Source organism: Ursus arctos, unplaced genomic scaffold (assembly GCF_023065955.2).
Source record: "Ursus arctos isolate Adak ecotype North America unplaced genomic scaffold, UrsArc2.0 scaffold_20, whole genome shotgun sequence".
Taxonomy (NCBI): domain Eukaryota; kingdom Metazoa; phylum Chordata; class Mammalia; order Carnivora; family Ursidae; genus Ursus; species Ursus arctos.
This window is the reverse complement of record NW_026622875.1, coordinates 42,698,537-42,721,994: the sequence shown is the minus strand read 5'-3', so window position 1 is coordinate 42,721,994 and position 23,458 is coordinate 42,698,537. Positions and strand designations below refer to the sequence as shown.

The following is a 23,458-nucleotide window of genomic DNA, read 5'->3' as shown; positions in this document are numbered from 1 at the left end:
CCGAATAAAAGCATTTTCAGCAAATAGTGGTAGACCTGGATAAAAATGGAGGGCGGAAAAAATCAGCCTAAACCTTCTGATCGCCTATTTCACAGTACCCACAAAAACTAATTTGCCACAGATCATAAACCTAAATATAAAAACAAAAACTATTACAGCAAAAAAAAACTTCAATTCCTTGGAGTAGACAAAGATTTTTTTAGAGAAGACACAAAGGGGGCGCCTGGGTGGCTCAGTCGTTAAGCGTCTGCCTTTGGCTCAGGGCATGATCCCAGGGTCCTGGGATCAAGCCCCGCATCGGGCTCCCTGCTCCACTGGAGCCTCCTTCTTCCTCTCCCACTCCCCCTGCTTGTGCTCCCTCTCTCGCTGTCTCTCTCTGTCAAATAAATAAATAAAATCTTCAAAAAATAAATAAAAATAAAGAAGACACAAAGGCACTAAAAAAGAAAAAAAAAGATAAATTTAATTTCATCAAATATAAAATCTGTTCATTGAAAAACACCATGAAGAAAATTAAAAGGCAAGCCAGGAGAAAGGGTTCACAGTAGGTAGACAGATATAGATACAGAGATAGGTACAGATCTGTATCTATATATAGATACACAGATATATTTGACAAAAGACTTCAATTTAGCATATATAAAGAATTCCTACATATCAATAACAAAAATACAACCAAATAAAAAAACCAATAAGGGACAAAAGGTGTGAATGGATTCCTCAAAAACAATATATACAAATTGTAAATATGTAAATGAACAGGTGTTCAAAATCATCAGTCATTAAGAAAATGCAAATGAACCCCATTATACCATTTCACACCCACAAGAATGACTAAAATAAAAAATACTGACAATACCAAATGTCAGAACGTGGAGCAACTGGAACTTTCATATATTGCTGGTAAGAATGTGAAAAGATAAACTTCTTTGGAAAACTAATTGTTAAGTTATAGTTAAATTACACCCAACCTACTTTCCACTCCTAAGTATTCATTCAGCCAACGTAAATGACAACATATTTCCAGAAATGACTTGTACAAGTCTGTTTATGGAAGCATTCATACTAGCCAAAAATTGAAAACAACCTAAATGCCCAACTAATACTACTCAGCAATACAAAAGAATTAACTAGTGATACCCTCAGCATGGGTGGAGCTCAAAAACTCTGTTGAGAACAAGAAGCCAGGCACAAGAGTAAATACCACATGATTGAAGAACAGGAAAAACTCTGTGGTGATCAAGACTAGAACACTGGTATCTATGGGAGTTGAGATAACACTGGTTATCTATGGAGGATGTCTTGATTCGGTTGTACACATTTATTAAAATTTAATCTATAAACTTCACTGTATATTTTACCTCAATTTATATTAGCTTTAAAAACAGGATAAATATCTGCACTCATAGTGGGTGATTTTAACACATAACTATCAGAAATTTAATAATTAAGTAGATAAAAAGGTCTATAATTTTCTCCTTAAAGATACTGTTCATCTTGTATTAGATTTATTTCTACTGGGAAAGGTATCTTTTCATAAGTAACATGTAATTATTTGTTGCTGGTTTCACTTGAATTTTTATATTGCCCTTATAACCAACACAATCTTACTTAACTCTCATTAGTTCTAATAAATTGGCCATAGTCTCTTCTAATTTCTATGCAGACAATGACAGGGATAGCTCTGCTCTTTCTTTTTAAATTCTTACTGGCCATGTCCTTTAGAAAAATGACGAGTAGAAACTAACAGCACCTCTGCCTTGGATGCTCAAATTCCATTTAGAATTTTTATAGTTATCTTCATGTTGAGATTTGCCTATGATTTTCCTCTGTGTTGCTTTGGTATCACAGTTACATTATCTAAACAATAAACTAGGGACCTATCTCTTCCCTTACATTTTCTGGAACACTCTGTATAAAATCAAGATCATTATCAGTTCCTTTAAAGTTTAGTAGAAACTACCTGTGATTGTCAGTTTTATGAATCAACTTGGCTAGGCTATAGTCTCCAGTTATTCAAACAAACACTAATTCAGGTGTTGCCAGGAAGGTACTGGGCAGATGTGATTAGAATCTAAAATCAGTTGACTTTACTAAAGGAGATTATCCTCGATAATCTGGGTGGGCCTGAAAAGCCTGAAGAACAGAACTGAGATTTTCCTGAAGAATTCCTTCTGCAAAGGCAGCGTTCGCTCAGAACCAAGAGTTCTAATGCTGACAGCCATTCTTCCAAATAGCCTGGCCTGCCCTACACATTTCAGACTTGCCCAACTAGCTCCCACAGTCACATGACCCGGTATCTGGCTATATGTCTGCTTGTGTGCATCTACACACAGTAGCCCTATGGTCTCTGCTGGAACTCTGGTCACCAACTGTGAGGGCCTAGGTCTTGCAGCATGCATGTGTGCCTGTATGTGTGAGACAGACACGGAGTTTTAACTACTAATTCAATTTTCTAAGAGCTTTTTATTTATTCTTTACTCAGTTGCAGTTTTAGTAAATTTATATTTCATCAAACTCTCCAAATAAGGATATGAAGATATTCACATGATTTTTTTTTCCTCTTTACCATACCTACAGTTGTATCTCAATCTTCATTGCCTTTGCCTAATGGTTCAACAAACCATTTCTAGTTAAGGACTTGGCTTGTGAATACTTTAAGCTTTGCAGGCTACAAACTATCTCTGTCATGTATATTCATTTTTTTTTTTAAACCATCCTTTGAAAATGTTACTAACCATTCATAGCTTACAGGCCTCACCAGATTTTGGCTGGACCATCATTTGCTGAAATCTGGCCTAAACTATTTATTTATGCCTTCTCTTTCTCCTTAGCTTTGCCAGAGTCGCTGTAAGATGGGAAAAAGGACACTGAGCTTATAGAAGGCACTGGAAAGTATGGATGGAGAAAAAAGGACAGCTTCGAGGGAGGCCCTAGAAGATGCACAGGACCTGCAGGGATGAAGGAAAAGAGGATTCAAAGAAGGATCCCAGTTTTTCTGGCTCCCAGGGAAATGCTGTGACCACTCACTGACATAGGGAAAACATAAAAGAAACACCAGGTGGGAGAGGACTTCAGCTGTGGACATGGTGAATTTCAGATGCCTGTGAGACATCCTGTGGAGTGGAAAGCTGACGTCCACTTTAAGGGAAATAATAAAACAGGAGACTATCTCCACATACTTCTTTTCTCCTGGTCTGCAGCACACATCACATGAGGCATCAGTTATTAACATGATTATTAATGAGGAGTAGAAAAAACATTGTGATATACTGACCTATTTTATAAAATCAATTTCAAAACATTACCTCTTCCTTTCACTTATATAATTTTAATCTATACAACTTACTGATATGTGTCCTGATGAGTATCTTGCTCTATAAACATTGCAGCGGTCTTAGATAACAAAAGCACTAATTTTTAAAATTCCTTAAATACAGGCATTGTTGTGTAATATTAAACTATTTTTCCTTAAGAAATTATAATAGAAATTTACCTATTTATGAATTCTAGGTTATAATTCCTATTTAAACACATTTTTTAAATGGCTTGCAAAAACTCCTTCTAAAACCTCCTAGGGCAAAAAAACAAACAAACAAAACAAACAAACAAACAAAAAATTCCAGAATCGAGCTGGAGTTAAGATGGCGGAGGAGTAGGAGACACCGTTTTCAGCCGGTCCTCCAAGTCGAGCTGGATAGGTACCAGACCAGCCTAAACAACCACGGAACCAGCCTGAGACGCAGGAAGACGCATCTGGATCTCTACAAATGAACATCTCCAGCGCTGAGTATTGAGGTACGAAGCGGGGAGCCATGAAACTGTGCACAGATATCGGAAGATAAACGGAAGGGGGAGGGAGCCGCCGCGTTCGGGCGCCGGGAAGCGGTAGCCACTTGCACGGAAGAGCGGGCGGGCTCGTGGTCGGCACCCGCAAAACAGCAGACTGAGACCGTGAGCTGGGTGCGCGCGCCACCAGGCATCTCGCGGAACCCCGGAATCCCGGTGCGCTCACTGGATCCAGACTGAGACCGGGAGATCCGGGAGCGCGCGCCGGGCGGCTGGCGGCTGGTGGCATTAGACACACAAAGGACAGAGACGTGCCGGCCCTGGAAGTGAGGGCTGGGACGCCGGGTGTGGGGCGCACATCCCGGGACGCTGCAGGGTTGAGCAGCACCAACAGTAACAGAGTTAAAGTGGCCAGAACATTAGTAGAGAACGGGCCGCAATCCCTCTGTTCCGTGACAGAGGCTGAAATTCGGCCGCTGCTGCTCTGACTCTCAGAAGAGGCACAGCAAACCGCCAGGGAAAGCCGCCAGAGAACAAAAGCCTGGAAATACCGGCTCAGGGAGTGCCCATCCCCATCCCCCCTCGCAGGGGACGCCGAGACTCTACCCAAACAGGGCTGCCTGAGTATCGGCGCGGCAGGCCCCTCCCCCAGAACACAGAAGGCAGGCTGAAAAATCAAGAAGCCCACAACCCGGGCGCCTGGGTGGCGCAGTCATCGAGCGCCTGTCTTCGGCTTAGGGCGTGATCCCGGCGTTCTGGAAAGGAGTCCCTCATCGGAATCCTCCACTGGGAGCCTGCTTCTTCCTCTCCCACTCCCCTGCTTCTGTTCCCTCTCTCGCTGGTTGGCTGCCACACAAATAAATAAATAAAATCTTCAAAGAAGAAGCCCACATCCCTAAGATCCCTATAAAACAAGGGGCACGGCCTGGGACCCAGTCAATAATTTGGGCTCTGGAAACCCCGCAACCTCTCTTCATCAGAATGACAAGAAGGAGAAGCCCCCCCCCAGCAAAGAAAAGACAGTGATTCTGTGGCCTCTGCCACAGAAATAATGGATATGGATGTAACCAAATTATCAGAAATGGAATTCAGAGTAACGATGGTCAAAATGATGAGTAGAATTGAAAAAACTATTAACGAAAAGGTTACTGAGAATATAGAATCCCTAAGGACAGAAATGAGAGCGAATCTGACAGAAATTAAAAATTCTATGAGCCAAATGCAGGCAAAACTACAGGCTCTGACGGCCAGGGTCACGGAAGCAGAGGAACGGGTTAGTGAATTGGAGGATGGGTTAATAGAGGAAAAAATGAAAATAGAAGATGGTCTTAAAAAAATCCACGCCCACGAATGTAGGTTACGGGAGATGACTGACTCAATGAAACGATCCAATGTTAGAATCATCGGCATCCCCGAGGGGGTGGAGAAAAACAGAGGTCTAGAAGAGATATTTGAACAAATTGTAGCTGAAAACTTCCCTAATCTAGCAAGGGAAACAAACATTCGTGTCCAAGAGGCAGAGAGGACCCCTCCCAAGCTCAACCATGACAAACCTACGCCACGTCACGTCATAGTGCAATTCGCAAATATTAGATGCAAGGATACAGTATTGAAAGCGGCCAGGGCAAAGAAATTTCTCACGTACCAAGGCAAAAGCATCAGAATTACGTCAGACCTGTCTACACAGACCTGGAATGAGAGAAAGGGTTGGGGGAGCATATTTAAAGCTCTTTCAGAGAAAAACATGCAGCCAAGGATCCTTTATCCAGCAAGGCTGTCATTCAGAATTGATGGAGAAATAAAGACATTTCAGAATCGCCAGTCACTAACCAATTTCGTAACCACGAAACCAGCCCTACAGGAGATATTACGGGGGGTTCTATAAAAGTAAAAAGGCCCCAAGAGTGATACAGAACAGAAAGTCACAGCCAATACAAACAAAGACTTTACTGGCAACATGGCAACATTAAAATCATATCTCTCAGTAATCAGTCTTAATGTAAATGGTTTGAACCATCCCATAAAACGCCACAGGGTTGCAGATTGGATAAAAAGAAATGACCCATCCATTTGCTGTCTACAAGAGACTCATTTCAAACCCAAAGATGCATTCAGACTGAGAGTAAGGGGATGGAGTACCATCTTTCACGCAAATGGACCTCAAAAGAAAGCTGGGGTAGCAATTCTCATATCAGATAAATTGGATTTTAAACTACAGACTATAGTTAGAGATGCAGAAGGGCACTATATTATTCTTAAGGGAAGTATTCAACAAGTGGACATGACAATTATAAATATATATGCCCCCAACAGGGGAGAAGCAAGATACACAAGCCAACTCTTAACCAGAATAAAGAGACATATAAATAAAAATACATTAATAGTAGGGGACCTCAACACTCCACTCTCAGAAATAGACAGAACACCCTGGCAAAAACTAAGCAAAGAATCAAAGGCTTTGAATGCCATACTCGACGAGTTGGACCTCATAGATATATAGAGAACACTACACCCCAGAACCAAAGAATACTCATTCTATTCTAATGCCCATGGAACATTCTCAAGAATAGACCATGTTCTGGGACACAAAACAGGTCTCAACCGATACCAAAAGATTGAAATTATCCCCTGCATATTCTCAGACCACAACGCTCTGAAATTGGAACTCAACCACAAGGAAAAATTTGGAAGAAACTCAAACACTTGGAGACTAAGAACCATCCTGCTCAGGAATGACTCGATAAACCAGGAAATCAAAAATCAAATTAAACAATTTATGGAGACCAACGAGAATGAAAATACAACAGTCCAAAACCTATGGGATACTGCAAAGGCAGTCCTAAGGGGGAAATACATAGCCATCCAAGCCTCACTCAAAAGAATAGAAAAATCTAAAATGCAGTTTTTATATTCTCACCTCAAGAAGCTGGAACAGCAACAGAGGGACAGGCCTAATCCACGCACGAGGAAGCAGTTGACCAAAATTAGAGCTGAAATCAATCAAGCAGAAACCAGAAGTACAGTAGAGCAGATCAACAGGACTAGAAGCTGGTTCTTTGAGAGAATCAATAAAATTGACAGACCCCTGGCAAGACTTATCCAAAAGAAAAGAGAAAGGACCCAGATTATTAAAATTATGAACGAAAAAGGAGAGGTCACGACGAGCACCATTGAAATTGGAAGGATTATTAGAAATTTTTATCAACAGCTATATGCCAATAAACTAAGCAATCTGGAAGAGATGGAATCCTTCCTGGAAACCTATAAACTACCAAGATTGAAACCGGAAGAAATTGATTCCTTAAACAGGCCAATTAATTATGAAGAAATTGAGTCAGTGATAAACAACCTTCCAAATAACAAAACTCCAGGCCCAGATGGTTTTCCTGGGGAATTCTACCAAACATTCAAAGAAGAAATAATACCTATTCTCCTAAAGCTATTTCAAAAAATAGAAACAGAAGGAAAGCTACCAAACTCATTTTATGAGGCCAATATTACCTTGATCCCCAAACCAGGCAAAGACCCCATCAAAAAGGAGAATTACAGACCGATTTCCCTAATGAATATGGACGCCAAAATCCTCAACAAGATACTTGCTAATAGAATCCAACAGTACATTAAAAGGATTATCCATCACGATCAAGTGGGATTCATACCTGGGATGCAAGCGTGGTTCAATATTCGCAAATCAATCAGCGTGATACATCACATCAACAAGAAAAGACTCAGGAACCATATGATCCTCTCAATCGATGCCGAAAAAGCATTTGACAAAATACAAAAGCATCCTTTCCTGATTAAAACCCTTCAGAGTGTAGGAATAGAAGGTACATTTCTCAATCTCATAAAAGCCATCTATGAAAAGCCTACTGCAAATATTATTCTCAATGGGGAAAAGCTGGAAGCCTTTCCCTTAAGATCAGGAACTCGACAAGGATGCCCACTCTCGCCACTATTATTCAACATAGTACTAGAAGTCCTTGCAACAGCAATCAGACGACAAAAAGGGATCAAAGGTATTCAAATTGGCAAAGAAGAAGTCAAAATGTCTCTCTTTGCAGATGACATGATACTCTATATGGAAAACCCAAAAGAAGCCACTCCCAAACTATTAGAAGTTATAGAGCAATTCAGTAACGTGGCAGGATACAAAATAAATGCTCAGAAATCAGTTGCATTTCTATACACGAATAACGAGACCGAAGAAAGAGAAATTAGGGAATCCATCCCATTTACAATAGCACCAAAAACCATACGTTACCTTGGAATTAACTTAACCAGAGATGTAAAGGACCTATATTCTAGAAACTATAAATCACTCTTAAAAGACATTGAGGAAGACATAAAAAGATGGAAAGATATTCCATGCTCATGGATCGGAAGAATTAACATAGTTAAAATGTCCATGCTACCCAGAGCAATCTACACTTTCAATGCTATCCCGATCAAAATACCAAGGACATTTTTCAAAGAACTGGAACAAACAGTCCTTAAATTTGTATGGAAACAGAAAAGGCCCCGAATCTCCAAGGAACTGTTGAAAAGGAAAAACAAAGCTGGGGGCATCACAATGCCAGATTTCGAGCTGTACTACAAAGCTGTGATCACAAAGACAGCATGGTACTGGCACAAAAACAGACACATAGACCAATGGAACAGAATAGAGAGCCCAGAAATGGACCCTCGGCTCTTTGGGCAACTAATATTTGATAAAGCAGGAAAAAACATCCGGTGGGAAAAAGACAGTCTCTTCAATAAATGGTGCTGGGAAAACTGGACAGCTACATGCAAGAGAATGAAACTTGACCACTATCTCACACCATACACAAAAATAAACTCCAAATGGATGAAAGACCTCGATGTGAGACAGGAATCCATCAAAATTCTAGAGGAGAACATAGGCAACAACCTCTATGACATCGGCCAAAGCAACCTTTTTCATGACACATCCCCAAAGACAAGAGAAACAAAAGAAAAAATGAACTTGTGGGACTTCATCAAGATAAAAAGCTTCTGCACAGCCAAGGAAACAGTCAGAAAAACTAAGAGGCAGCCCACGGAATGGGAGAATATATTTGCAAATGACACTACAGATAAAGGACTGGTATCCAAGATCTACAAAGAACTTCTCAAACTCAACACACGAGAAACAAATAAACAAATCAAAAAATGGGCAGAAGATATGAACAGACACTTTTCCAATGAAGACATACAAATGGCTAACAGACACATGAAAAAATGTTCAAAATCATTAGCCATCAAGGAAATTCAAATCAAAACCACACTGAGATACCACCTTACGCCAGTTAGAATGGCAAAAATAGACAAGGCAAGAAACAACAATTGTTGGAGAGGATGTGGAGAAAGGGGATCCCTCCTACATTGTTGGTGGGAATGCAAGTTGGTACAGCCACTCTGGAAAACAGTGTGGAGGTCCCTTAAAAAGTTAAAAATTGAGCTACCCTATGATCCAGCCATTGCACTACTGGGTATTTACCCCAAAGATACAGACGTAGTGAAGAGAAGGGCCATATGCACCCCAATGTTCATAGCAGCAATGTCCACAATAGCTAAATTGTGGAAGGAGCCGAGATGCCCTTCAACAGATGACTGGATTAAGAAGTTGTGGTCCATATATACAATGGAATATTACTCAGCTATCAGAAAGAACGAGTTCTCAACATTTGCTACAACATGGACAGCACTGGAGGAGATAATGCTAAGTGAAATAAGTCAAGCAGAGAAAGACAACTATCATATGATTTCTCTCATCTATGGAACATAAGAACTAGGATGATCGGTAGGGGAAGAAAGGGATAAAGAAAGGGGGGGTAATCAGAAGGGGGAATGAAACATGAGAGACTATGGACTATGAGAAACAAACTGAGGACTTCAGAGGGGAGGGGGGTGGGGGAATGGGATAGACCGGTGATGGGTAGTAAGGAGGGCACGTATTGCATGGTGCACTGGGTGTTATACACAACTAATGAATCATTGAGCCTTACATCGGAAACCGGGGATGTACTGTATGGTGACTAACATAATATAATAAAAAATCATAAAAAAAAAAAAAAAAAAAAAAAAAAAAATTCCAGAATCACATGAATATTGATTTAGATTTTCCAAATCTTGGTGTTCAATCAGAAATAACAGACTTAAAAATATATAAATAAATTCTGGTAAAGATTCTCTCTTTTGATAGCATATCAACCACTGAATGTTATTAATTATGATTTTATATATATTACGACGCTATCTTCAACACAATTATAATTATACATTTTATTAAAATTACAGAATGATTCAAAGTCAATGCGATGCATATATGTTATACATTTGTACAGGAACCTGCAGAAAAAAAAAAAAATCAAATTGTGAGAGTTTGCTACTATATAGTCACATGAATTTATCCTGAGATAAAGAATCAGGATAACACCACCAGGGAAAATTTCCAAAGCTCTAACTTCTCAACATTCTATCATCACCTGAAAGTCAATTTTCACCTTTTTCACTGGCTGAATTTGTTAGCTCAGATTTTGCTTTGGGGCCCACGAGTTCATGCAGTATGGCTGTAGCAGATTATAAGTCTACTGACAACAGTGCTTGCTCTGAATCCACAAATATAACAGTGAAGCAAGTCCGAATATTACAGAATCTTTCATTGGAAAGAAGTGACACCGGAAGAATAAGGTAGGCCTTTTCAATAGAGGAAATGTTCTAATTTAACTAATTTGATTCCCCTTTAGATAATGCCTTTTTTTTTTTTTTTAAACTTCCTAGTTAAATTTATTTGCTCCTGATGACATTTCCATGCTACTCTTTACTCTGGAGGAAAAACAAGAAAAATGCTTGCAGTAAGTTTGCAACAGTATTCTCATTGGCCACAGTTTCTATCTTTAGGTGTCTCTTCTTTACTAGCTACCAAGAGCCTGGAAATGAAGAGCTCCAGGCAGATGGTATCAGAACAGCATAGAAAGACCAGTGTTCTCAATTGCTACGTTTCCAATAAGTGCTTCACACCGGAAGCTAGGCAGCCTCCAGTTCTCCTCAACAGCACAAAAATAGGGATGCTCTTGATCAGATTTTCAGGTTCTTCCCAGCTTGCTCATACTTTCCTGCTGTGATAAAATGAGGAAGGAGGGGTGGCAGAGATGCTTAGGCAGGAAAATTAAGACAGTGAAGATCAGTGCTCCTTTCACATTCTTTCCTTTAAGCCCTACTTGAACTGACAAAACAAACCCAGAAAAGAAAATCAGTATTAGGAGATATTCCCCGACCTCCCCTACCCCCAAATTCCGGCCTGCCTCTGGCTATAAGGCCTTCACGATGAGGGCAATGAATGCCCAATAGTCTGTTTAACAGGCCTCCCAGGTGAAGTACTTTGATTCCAATCTGCAGATAAAGAAGTGCAGACCCCCAGAGGTGAAATAACCCAAGTCTCTGATAAAGCGACAATGCCAAGATCACGTAACCGAGGCCTCGAATCTCCTTCCAGGACACACCACACACATGGAGGTGGTGGTCTGTTTAAGGGGATTTCAGCAAACAAGGTTATGTAAGCTTCCGAAGTTATGCAAAGTGTGAAATAACCCTTCGACAGTCAAGACTGTTTCAGAAGCATCAGGAGCACAGGCAAAACAGAAAACTCACTGTTTAGGTTTTTTTTATCAGAAAGTTAAATGGAATTCTGATCCTCTGATTTCTAGCATGGAGAAAATTATTGAAAAGAAAAAAAAAAAAAACCACAAGAGGAGCCATTTGTCAGTTGGCTGAAACAATACCTTCAAAGAAAGTAAACATCACATACTAGGTCAACTGGTAACAATCTAATGTTTTGTAAGCTCAAACTTCAACAAACTATGCAAAGCACATCAGTGAGGTAGATGTGCCTATTTCTGCTTAGCTTCTGGGTCAAATACCACCTATATCCCACAACAGTAGTCTTCATTTGAACTACTTTATCCTATCAGCTTTCACTGTTAATAACCACCTAGTTCACACTAGATGTGCCCATTTCCCAAAAGCACCTATTTCTTGGACCTCAGATTCTGCAGATTGCTAGGTGTGAAAACTTCCTCTTCCACCCACATTACTTTAACCAAGATGAGGCCAAAAAGGGACAACAAATCTAAATGTATACCAAAGCAGGAAATCAACTTATACAAGAAGACATGCCAATTTTAGAAATGTGCTGCAATCTCCATTGTAGCCATAATTTCTTAAATGAAAAGGTTTCACATTTACTTTACTGGGTAAAACTTCGAGACTATCTTTTCCTACAAGCACAATTTCGCATTGACATACAATAGAAAATCAGCAGTGTGATGGGAGACAGAAGTAGGTACTTGAGAAAGAAATAAGTGACAGCATGCCTATGCCTTCTCGGCAATACTACACCTGAGTTTTCTCCGATGTACATCTAGAACATGGTAGACTATCCTCAAATCTGTGACTGTTCCTCACTGCTTCTGGCCACTCTATTCCACCGATTCTCTTTCATCTGACAATATTTCATAACATTTCTACAAAAAGCATGTGCCACTTTGTAACAGAGTGGGGGAATTATTTTTACATTGAGAGGTTATTCACTTATTTCAAAGAGTCAAACTTTGCTCACACCAATAGTGTGAAAGACTCACGTCTTTCTTGGCGTGGCCTTCAGAGTCCGGGTGCGTGAACATGAGAACCAGTTCCATAATACGACTTTTCTTGGCGAGGAGTATCTCCCAGGACGATCATCTACAACCTTCACCAGATCGCCCCCGGATAACCTTGCTGCAATTCAAGTTCACCGTCTGCGCACAAAATGTGCTAAAAATGAAGACAGTGAGATGAATGGGCTGTACAGGCTGAGCGCAAATCCTAAAGGAGTCTCAAAAACATTCTGAACAAACATTAATAATACTAGAAAAACCATAAACGACTCCAAGGTAAGATCCGCTCCTATTCCTCCTGTGGCAACCCCACAAGGTTCTACCTTTAAAGATGCCGCTGACTATGCCATGTTCTCAGTGCTTATTTCCAGCTCCAAATCTACTCTGCCCCCATTTTCAAGTGTCTACTGGCAATTTCCAAGTCCCACCAGCACCTGATTTCAACTTAAAAATTTCAACAATTTATATCTTCATTCTGCCATCCCGGTAGTTATGTCATCCTCTGACCCTCCCCCCGCCCAAAAAATCAGCTTACATTTGTACGGTACACAGAAGAAGCACAATAAATATTTGCCGAAGGAAGGAAGAAGCGGTAGAGGGAACTGTTTTACAAATATCGCCGCGCGCAAGGTATTATAAAGCAGCAGGGGCTCAGAAAACTCAAAGCAATTTTGCAACAATACCCAGCAAGTAACTGTCAAGTCAAATTCCAGCTCAATCTTCTGCCCTCATTTACCATTTTCTACCTCTTATTTTCTTATCAAAGTCTACCGATTTAAAAATCAAAACACTTGTTCCATCTCAAAGTTCTCACTGAACCCAGCACCTGAAAGTGCTTTCTCCTCCTTTAAGCCCAAGATTTTGTGTACAGCAATGCTATGGCTCTAACTGCATCTGGACTTGACACATCACATCACACCATCTGTGCAATCTTCTTCTTCTGACAGATCACTGGTTGCCATGGACAGAATCTGTGGCCCCCTCCCCCCCACTTCATATTGAAGTTCTAAACCCTAATACGACTTTATGTGGAGAGGCAATTAAGTGCTAAAGGAGATCATATGGGGAGGGCCCTAATCCGAAAGGTGGTCTTATAAGAAGAACCAGCAACCAGATTTGGCCAGCACCTTGAGCTTGGACTTCCCAGCCTCCAGAACTGGGGGAAAATAAGTATCGCTGTTGGAAGTCACTCAGTCTATGGTATGCTGTTATGGCAGGCCAAAGAGATTGAGACAGATTTGGGGACCAGAAGTTCTCAATTGTAGGGGCGCCTGGGTGGCACAGCGGTTAAGAGTCTGCCTTCGGCTCAGGGCGTGATCCCGGCGTTATGGGATCGAGCCCCACATCGGGCTCCTCCGCTGGGAGCCTGCTTCTTCCTCTCCCACTCCCCCTGCTTGTGTTCCCTCTCTCGCTGGCTGTCTCTCTGTCACATAAATAAATAAAATCTTAAAAAAAAAAAAAAAAGTTCTCAATTGTGGCTGCATCTAATAAGCACCTGAGAGGGCCTTATAAAATTCTGATGCCTGGGCACCACCCAGACCAGTTAAATCAGGAATGCTGGGATAAACCCAGGCATTGGTATTTTTAAAAGCTCCTCAAATAATTCTAATATGTAGCTAAATCAAGAAAGGCTGCATGAAACTTAAATTTAAATGAGGTCCGAGACCGTGTCTAATTCATTTAATTCCCTTTAACTGCTGGCACATGGTAAATATACACTCAAACTGTTTAATAAATGACACATGATTAAGAGTTTCATTATTTGATAATTATAGACACTCATTCTGTTAACAAATACGAGGCACCTACTACATATCAGTCACCATGCTAGGGATTGTATACACAATGATGAGTAAAGCAGGCTAGTTCTTTATTCTGTTGCATAAACACCTGAAACTCAGGATTTTAATTCATCATGCTTAATTAACACAGCCTTTGATCTGTTAAAAAAAACAAAAACAAAAACAAAAAACAAAAAACTCCCAGTAACAGTTCCTCAGCAAAAATACAATGCAGGATATTAAATATCATGTTTTTAAAAAAAAAAAAAAAAAAAAAACACACAACAAAAAACAAAAAACTTTCCCCTCAATCTCTTTACTTAAAAATGTTAAAAGATAATCCAGGCTGGTGGGGAAGAAGGTTACTCTGGGAATCAGTGTTCTTATTTGGGCAAGTAAAAGGTAATATTTTTGACATCTATAAACTTAGGGAATTCTACAAATATGCTATTAACACCCTCATCCAGTCAATGGAACATAAGCTTGAAGTTGTTTTTTCCTGTGGTGAACCTTCTGTGCTGAGTCAAGAATCCCCTGAGACCAACTGCAAGTATTTAAAAATCATAAAAGTTTAAGGTTTAAAGTAGCTTTCACAGTTATCTGATAAACCTTACTCTCCCTACCCCTTATCCTCCAACCTGAGATTATGCCATTTAGAACTGGGCCTAAGGTTGATGGCAAAGTCTAAAACAAAAAGATATCATTACTAATTGAATATCCCCATTCAATTGGGTGCTATTTTCATAACAGGACAGTGCTCCCCCCACCGCCCATTGGTGGGCAATCTCTTAATGTCTAGATGTAATTAACTGGTTTATCTTCTCCCATCATCTAGTGTCTGATAAACTTAAAGAGGTGAAATCATATGAAAAATATTTACTGTTTACTACACAGCTGAATATTCTCATTCTCCACACGATGCTTTTCTTCATCTCTCAAATCACGGGACACATACAGACAAATCACATCTATAAGTTTCACTTTATTCCTCAAGGTAAAAACTCTAGTCTAGAATGAAAAACTGTATACCCAGGCTATTTGATATTTTGGTAGTTTTTAAAAATCTCAAACAATTTTAAAATTGTTTTTCGAAAGATGCGGGGTGGTAACAATCAGGTAAAGCTTCCTACGTAAATGATTCTAAAGTGAGATATGAAAAATGAACGAGAATAGGACAGATTTGGGGACGGGGAAGAGAGGGAAAATTCTAAAAAGAAAGAACAGCATGTCAAATGGCCTAGAGGGAAAAAAACAAAGCACAGTTTGGCAGAAGCTAGGTATATCTTAGGCCAATGTCATCACCACAACCCCATGATATTCACACCTGGAGTCAGTACGCACACCTGTGTGTATTTATGTATTTGTGCAAGTAGCCCTTCCTACCTGACCGATCACTATCCAAACTCTCACTACCTGAACAAAGGTTCCTAGGAGCTTCAGATAAATGATTTTTTGGAGAAAGCTGGAATCCCCCCTGCAGCAGAATGCAGAAGCACTCACACCTGCAACCTTTTCAGAACTGCCCCTGGGCATGGTGGCACATTCCAGCTTTCCTTCCTGCTGCCCCTTTCCCATCTCCTGCAGTGGGCAAGGACTGACAGAGGGCACAAAAGCCCTGTGCCCTTGCCTCCGAAGGACAAGCCCTGCACTTCGCGTTGCACCAGAGCTGATCAGGCTGAGACAGGCCTTCCCTGAAACCACATCCTTGCCCAGCTTCCTCCCCTTCCCTGTCCTGTTCCCCACAGTCCCTCACAGGTTTTTTTCCTAAGAGCACACCATTCATAAATCACTTTCATGTAAAACATCCAATGGTCCCCAGACCTTGTTCTCTAATGTCATGCCGAAATAAAGGAACCAGGGTTTGTTAGAGATAGGACTAATTCTATGGACAGGCCAGAACAGGTACAACATGAGCCAGAAATACTTTGAGTGAGAAAAAAGGAAACGCTCCAAAAAAGGATGGGAGCATATCACAAGGACCCAGAAGCCAGTCTGAAGGAACGCTCTCACTGGCCAAATCTGGGAAAATGTGAGCGCCAAAATAATTACATACAGTAACAAGTTATAAACCACTGGAAAAATAGGAATTCATGAGTCCACATCCGTAATTAACCTACAAATCAATAAACAAGAAACAAACTAGTCTCTGGCTTATATCGAAATGTCAACAACCACCTAATAAATGTGGAGAGACTGCTAGAGGCAGAAAATCGCCATTCTGCAACCACTATAGGAAAGACTGAATCAGGCAAAAATCATCAATGGATACCACATCAAAGGGGAATTTTTTGATGAGGAATGGGTATTTGTGTAGTCTTAAGTGGTCTCCACATAGATTAGTAATTAATGGCAAGAGGGAAAAAAAAGAAATGGGACAAAGCCCTTGACTGGGTGATCAAATTTAATATCACCTACGAGAGACAGACAGACATCATGTACCTCCAGATATGATACCGTGAGAAAAGACACATCGCCACTTAGGCAGTATTCTGCCAAGAACAAATAACCTGGATCTGATGAAAAGTCAGATAAACAGAAAATGAAGGAAAGTTCTATTTGCCTGAAAATCTGCAGCATCTTCCCATTGTTCTCAGGATAAAATTCAAATTCCTTGAGCTAGTTGACAAAACATTTCATGATTTGTGATTCACAACTCCTATAACAAATATACTTCGAGTTTAGAAATATATAAAATTCACAAGTTAAACCGATTTTTAGCTCTGAACCACCAATTTAATGTATGTCTAAGAGAATACTACAGAGCCATAGAAGCAATAATAAAATCACAATTTTTCTAATCAGTTACATAACCTTTTATATATTAATCACACAGTGCTCGGAAAAGAGTCTTCAAACCCATTTAGATGTCTAACTTAAAAATTCCCAGTGGATTTAATTAGCTAAAGCTAATCTACCTACATCCCCAGGAGCCACTAAAGAACCCCTATAATTCCAATACTCCAAGAACTGCCACGAGGACAACTTCCTAAGACACAGCTTCAACATCTACTCATGGGATGCCATGAAATTCCTGACTCCACTTTCCATTCCCTGAGCCCTTGCTGTCCTATCGTCCTCCCCTAATTAGATTTCTGGAAAACACCATTAGGGGGACACACACACTTGATTAAGGAAACTTCTCGCTGCTGCTATTGCTCCACCACACAAAGTTAGAGAACAAATCCACACTAATGGATGAGAGAAGACGAACTAGCTAGCCCGCTGAAAGAGGGAATGGTACAAGAAAAAAAAGGAGAAAGGAATCTCTTCTGGTTATTAGAGAAAGTAATCAAAATGATCAGGCCCAGGTTTCTGTAGGTTGTCATGTGGGAATATAATCATGCTGGAAAATTCTGTGGAATCTGCAAATAGCAAAGGAATAGCTGGGTGTTCTTTCAGTACAGCCCTGGGCTTGACTTTCCATTACCAGGCCCTTTAACAAGTTGCTACAGAAGGAAGTTAATGTCTAGAACTTTGTTGAAAGAAATAATTTCTGACCAGTGGAAAAGAAAACCCCAAAGATTACAGTGTATGGTCCTGCTGTAAACTAACCATTTTTCTTTTATCTAAGCAAGTAATCTATGAAACTGTCTATGCATCTAGCTTCTCAAATGCTTTCTGGACTGTTTTACACTTTACTGCTTCCCTCACTAATTAATGAGTTGAAGAAGATCTTCAACACCTATTCGTTTTGTATCTGCATGAGTAATAATTTTACCTTTTTGAAAATTCTACTTTAACGAGCACCACTTTTCAAATTGTTCCTATAGGTGATCATGTGTTATGCATTCAAAATACACAACCATTTAAATTTTCAATCACTTAAGTCTGACTAGATTCTTAAAATATATAATACTTGTAGAAGGGGTTCTAAATTGGCAACTATAACTTGGACTAGACTCTGCTTAAGTCCTATTATACGAGAATGAGCTATACTGTATGTTTCTGAACCATTACTATGCCATCAAAGGTCCCATTCATGGCTAAAAACGTAGGAATAATTTTCTCTGGAAATAGGAAGATTAAACTGATAAGAAAACAAAGCTGAAGAATAAGTCAATAAAAGTGGAAGCGTTCAGAACAGTGGTTCCTCCTCTACTCTGCATATTAGAACTGTCTATGGACTATTTTAAAATGTCAGAGGCTTAGTAAATTAAATCTGAATATTCAGGAGTGCAACCCACATAGGAGTATTTTTTTTACAAATATTAATCTCTTTCCACAGCCACTTTTCTTGGGTGTTGCTGACTCCCTCCAGCTGTTTCTCTCTGCATTCAAATAGTAAGAGAAAATAATGAAGATAATTACACCTGATAAATGTACAAAGAGTGCCCTTATTACCTCTACAGTAACAAAAAGGAAAATAGTTCCAATAAAACTACATATAAGAGTAAGTAGGTAAACTGCATTTCAATGCTGGGTTCAGAGTTTCTTGAGAAAAATGGACCCTACAAAGTTAGTTAAAAGCTGTTGCCAAATGCAGATCAAATTTGTATAAAGATCTTTAAAAATCTAACATTAACCAATGAAGGCAACCTACTGAATGGGAGAAGATATTTGCAAATGACATATCTGATAAAGGGTTAGTATCCAAAGTATATATTGAACTCATACAACTCAACACCAGAGAACCAAATAACCCAATTAAAAAAATAGGCAGAAGACATGAACAGACATTTTTCCAAAGAAGACATGCAAATGACCAAGACATGTGAAAAGATGTTCAACATCACTCATCATCAGGGAAATGCAAATCAAAAAACTACAGTGAGACATCACCTCATACCTGTCAAAATGGCTAAAATCAAAAACACAAGAAACAAGTGCAGGAGAGGATGTGGAGAAAAATGAATCCTCATGCACTGTCGGTGGGAATCCAAACTGGTACAGCCACTATGGAAACAGTACGGAGATTCCGCCAAAACTTAAAAATAGAACTACAATCCAGCAATCACACTACTAGGTATTTACCCAAAAAATTCAAGACACTAATTCAAAGGGATACATGCACCCCTATGTTCATAGCAGCATTATTTACAATAGCCAAATTATGGAAGCAGCCCAAGTGTCCATCCGTACATGAATGGATAAAGAACATGTAGTATATACATACACAATGGAACATTATTCAGCCATAAAAAAGAATGAAATCTTGCCATTTGGGACATGGATGGAGCTAGAGAGTATGATTTTGGTAAGCAAAATAAGTCAGTCAGAGAAAGACAAACACCATATGATTTCACTAATGTGGAATTTAGGAAACAAAACGAACAAGCAAAAGAAAAAAAAAAGAGAGAGAAACAGAGACAAATGAAGAAACAGATTCTTAACTACAGAGAACAAACAGATGGTTACCAGAGGGGAGGTAGGTGGAGGAAGGACTGGAATAGGTGGTAGGGATTAAAGACTACACGTATCCTGATGAGCACTGAGTAATGTATAGAATTGTTGAATCAACTATAGTGCACACCTGGAACTAACATAACACTGTCAACTATACTGGAAATAAAATTAAAAACTTAATAAAAAAAGATTTTTAAAAATCTCACATAAACCAGTGGGAAGACAGACTTTGCTACGTAAACCTCATATGATGTAACTACTAGTATGGGTACATACCACTGTATAAAAAGAGAAATATCAAAATGTGAACCTATACTTCGACTCAGGAACCGAACAAAAATGAAGTTAAAAAAAACACAAAACTGGCTTTAATATATTTTTATTCTGGAATTTAAACAGACCAGAAAAATTTAAAACTTCCAACTTGCAAACTCCACTTTCTTCCTTCCCATTCAATCTTGCTTCCGTCCCTGCTTTTATCAAGTTTCCAATGATCATACTGTTAGATTTGACCATCATCAGCCACCCAGTTGGTAAAAAACCTACTAATTATCCTTAAGGCCTCCCTTTCCCTGACCACCTTTATTCAATGCAACAGCAGGTCTTCTCCATTGCTCCTCCAAAACATCAACCGAATAAGCTTTATATTCTTTTCCAGCTTTTCTAATACCATTCCAGACTACGACACTAACATCTCTGGCCTGGACTACTGCCACCATCTCTTAACCTGTCTCCTTGCTTCCACTCAGGACCCCTCCATAGTGCATGCTTACCACTGCAGTCAGGGTAGTAAAGACATAATTTATATTAGTCACTGCCCTCTTTAGAAATCTCCAAATGCTTCAGGGCCGGGCAGCATCTAGCTCCTGCCTACTTTTCCAACATCTCCCATTATGGATCTCCACCACTCTGGCCCTCATTTATGGCAAATATTTAAGCATCTGACTGCCTGGCATACTTTTTCCCTACCTCTTCACCTAAGTACTTTATCTTGTCCTTCAGATTCCAATTCAAACAACACTTCCTCATAGAGCTCTTCACTGACCAGTCTGAGGTAGTCCTCTCTTCACCACCTACCATATGACACTGCTTATTTTTTTTCATAACGCTTATCATAATCTGGCAAAATGTATATGGGGGCAGAGGGGTGGACTGTTGTCTTCTATCATTGTATGCTTGTGACATGTAACAGGCACATGTTTGTTAATCACTAAAAACTCCAACAGAGGCATGGTCTATAACAATGGCCTGGAATGAATTACGGAGTTCTATTCCAGACTTGACTCTACCAGCAATTAGCTGGGTAGCCTTGGGCATACCACAAGATTTGAGTGTGTTAAGAGTAACTGGACAGTAAAAAAGTGGATGGGGCGCCTGGGTGGCTCAGTTGGTTGAGCGTCTGCCTTTGGCTCAGGTCAGGATCCCAGTGTGCTGGGATTGACCCCCACGTCGGGCTCCCTGCTCAGCTGGGAGCCTGCTTCTCCCTCTCCCTCTGCTACTCCTTCTGCTTGTGTGTGCCCTCTCTCTCCCTGTGTCAAATATGTAAGTAAATAAAATCTTTAAAAAAAAAAAAAAGGCAAGTATGATTTTTTCCCTAAATTTCCTCATGGATCTAAATTCAAGAATATAGACATGTGAAAGCCTTTGATCTCTCCGTGTCTGTTTCCTCATTTGTATGAGACTGCTTTGAATATCACTTTCAGCTCCGAAATACTAGAAATATGGGGCACCTGGGTGGCTCAGTCACTTGAGCTTCCAACTCTTGATCTCAGCTCCGGTCTAGATCTCAGGGTTGTGAGCTCAAGCCCCACAATGGCCTCCACGCTGGCTGTGGAGCTATTGTAATACAGTTTAATCTACTTTCTAACCTAATTTTCCTTACCCAGCCCTTATTTCCATCCTGCAACCAAACATCACACAGTGCACTTTACTGCCCATACATTTCCTCATTCTGCTGCCTCTTCTCCAACTCCAAACACTGGACATTATCCGTTAAAGCCCAGATCAATTGTTAACTGCCTCATAAAGTCTAATCTAACCATCTGGCCCAATACTGGTATGATCATTAGGTGTTCCAGAAATTCTTTTATGCTTTAGAGTAGTCCCTGATTCTCTCTCCACCTGTTTCCTAATCCATAAAAGGGAGATAATACTATCTATCATACCACACACTATTGCTGGACAACCAAGAATACTTAGCTTGATAATAAAGCATTCAATAAATAGTATTATTTGTTGGCTACATACACTTTCCGCTCTCCTTGAGAGCCACCAAAATGACTCTTCCATTTCTGAATCTCCAAAGGTTTGAAGCCATTACTACTCCTCCCAATGCCTCAAGTTTTCATATTCATAAAATGAAGGGGGTGGACTAGACCAATTACCATTCCCTTCAAAACTGAAGTTCCCTATATTTACATGAATACCCTATAAAGATACCTCGGGTGAACTTCCATAACATAAATAGCTTAAAGCAAGGACACCGCAGGTGTGCTTCTTTAAAGACGGGAATTCGAGGGAAACTGAAACTACTGCTGCAAACGGAAGTGGGGTGGAAACACTAAAGTTAAAATAATGTTGACCAAAACCTTGGGGATCCTTTCTCAAGAAACTGACTCTTGCCACAATGATGGGTCTTTTGGATTATCGCTTTTAAGTTAGATAACAGATATTTAAAGGACTCAGTGCCCCAAAGGGGTGAAAAAGATGATGAAGAGACCCATCGCGTTAAGAAGGAAATGTGTAAACCACAAATGGACGAGAGCTTATACAGCAAACCCACCGCCTTTCACCTAACCCTAACCCCAAGGAGCGGGAAGAAGACCGAACATTGCAGGGAAGAAGTTGGGGCCGCCAGAAACCCTAAGGCGGCAGGCCGGCCGGGCGTGAACTGACGTCTGCGGAAGCGGTGCAACCTCAGCGCTCGGCCCCTTTCCCAGGCCTGCCCTCAACCGCAGCGCCGCGGTTAGGGACCCGGGCCGCTACTCCTCAGCAACCCCCGCGTCCCGCCCCCGTACCTGCGGGGTCGAGCGCCATCTCGGCAGGCGGAGAGGAAAGCAGCGCCTGGCCGCTCCCGGGCCGGGGGAGGGAAGGGGAGGAGCCTGGGCTGGGCGGCACGTGCGGCTGCCCGGAGCTTCCCGCGGGAGGAGGAGGCGGCGGAGGAGGAGCGCGGAGTCCTCCGCAAAGCTCGGCAGGCCTCTTTCCTTCCTTCTTATTTCCCTAGTCGCTACTTCCGCCGCCCATTACGCCTGCGCCCTCCTGGCCCCGCCCCGAAGCCTGTAACTGAGGTGGAACTGACAGCTCCGAGGGGATGACCGGGAAGGGGACGTAGCCTCGCGCGCCTTGGAGGCGGGACTGTCTCAGACGAGCGCAGCCTCGCCTGGAAAGGAGCGTGAGCACCCGCTTGCAGACTCGGGTCTGCGGAGACGAGAGTAGAAGCTGTGGGCCTTTGGGAGTGCGCCTCACGTGGCGACTAGGTTCACGGCCAAGCCCCTCCCTCCACGTCCGCCTTCGGAGAACGGAATGAATCATCCTGTTCCTTTATTTTTTCTTCGTTAACGTTCATTCATTCATAAATGTCTATTTAATGCCCGTCAGGTTCCAGCCACGGGTTCTGAATACGAGGGGTAAATAACAATAAAAATAAGGTCCCTATTCTCGAGGAGTATCGTGTTGGCAGGGGAGTCAGATACAAGCAACACGCTGTTAAATGTGATAAACTCCACACTTGTGAGATATACACAACTTGTTCTACTATAGAGGTGGTATATTCGTGCAGTGTCATTATTTGTCCCACAGATCAGCAGCCTGTGGCTCCCCCGGAGAGGGAATAAAAAATTGGGCGCTAGGAAATATCCTTAGAGCGTACAGCCTGATTTGCGTGATGTT

The 23,458-nt window shown here is 40.9% G+C and overlaps 1 protein-coding gene across 2 annotated transcripts in view; it reads right to left on the bottom strand.

Annotated features, from left to right (window-relative positions):
* The window catches only part of CMC1 (C-X9-C motif containing 1), a 90,430-nt gene extending 67,613 nt beyond the window's left edge, over window positions 1–22,817 (bottom strand). Inside the window, exons 1-2 of one of the 2 annotated variants that reach the window (XM_026496874.4) lie at window positions 22,588–22,781; window positions 12,432–12,603 (exon numbers count right to left, since the gene is read on the bottom strand). In XM_026496874.4, coding sequence (XP_026352659.1) covers window positions 12,432–12,488 — 57 coding nt within the window. In that variant the 5' untranslated portion in view covers window positions 12,489–12,603; window positions 22,588–22,781. Of the gene's footprint in view, window positions 1–12,431; window positions 12,604–22,587 lie in introns of both variants that reach the window. The other variant, XM_026496876.4, reaches the window with a different exon arrangement.
* Between the last annotated feature and the right edge of the window lie 641 nt (window positions 22,818–23,458).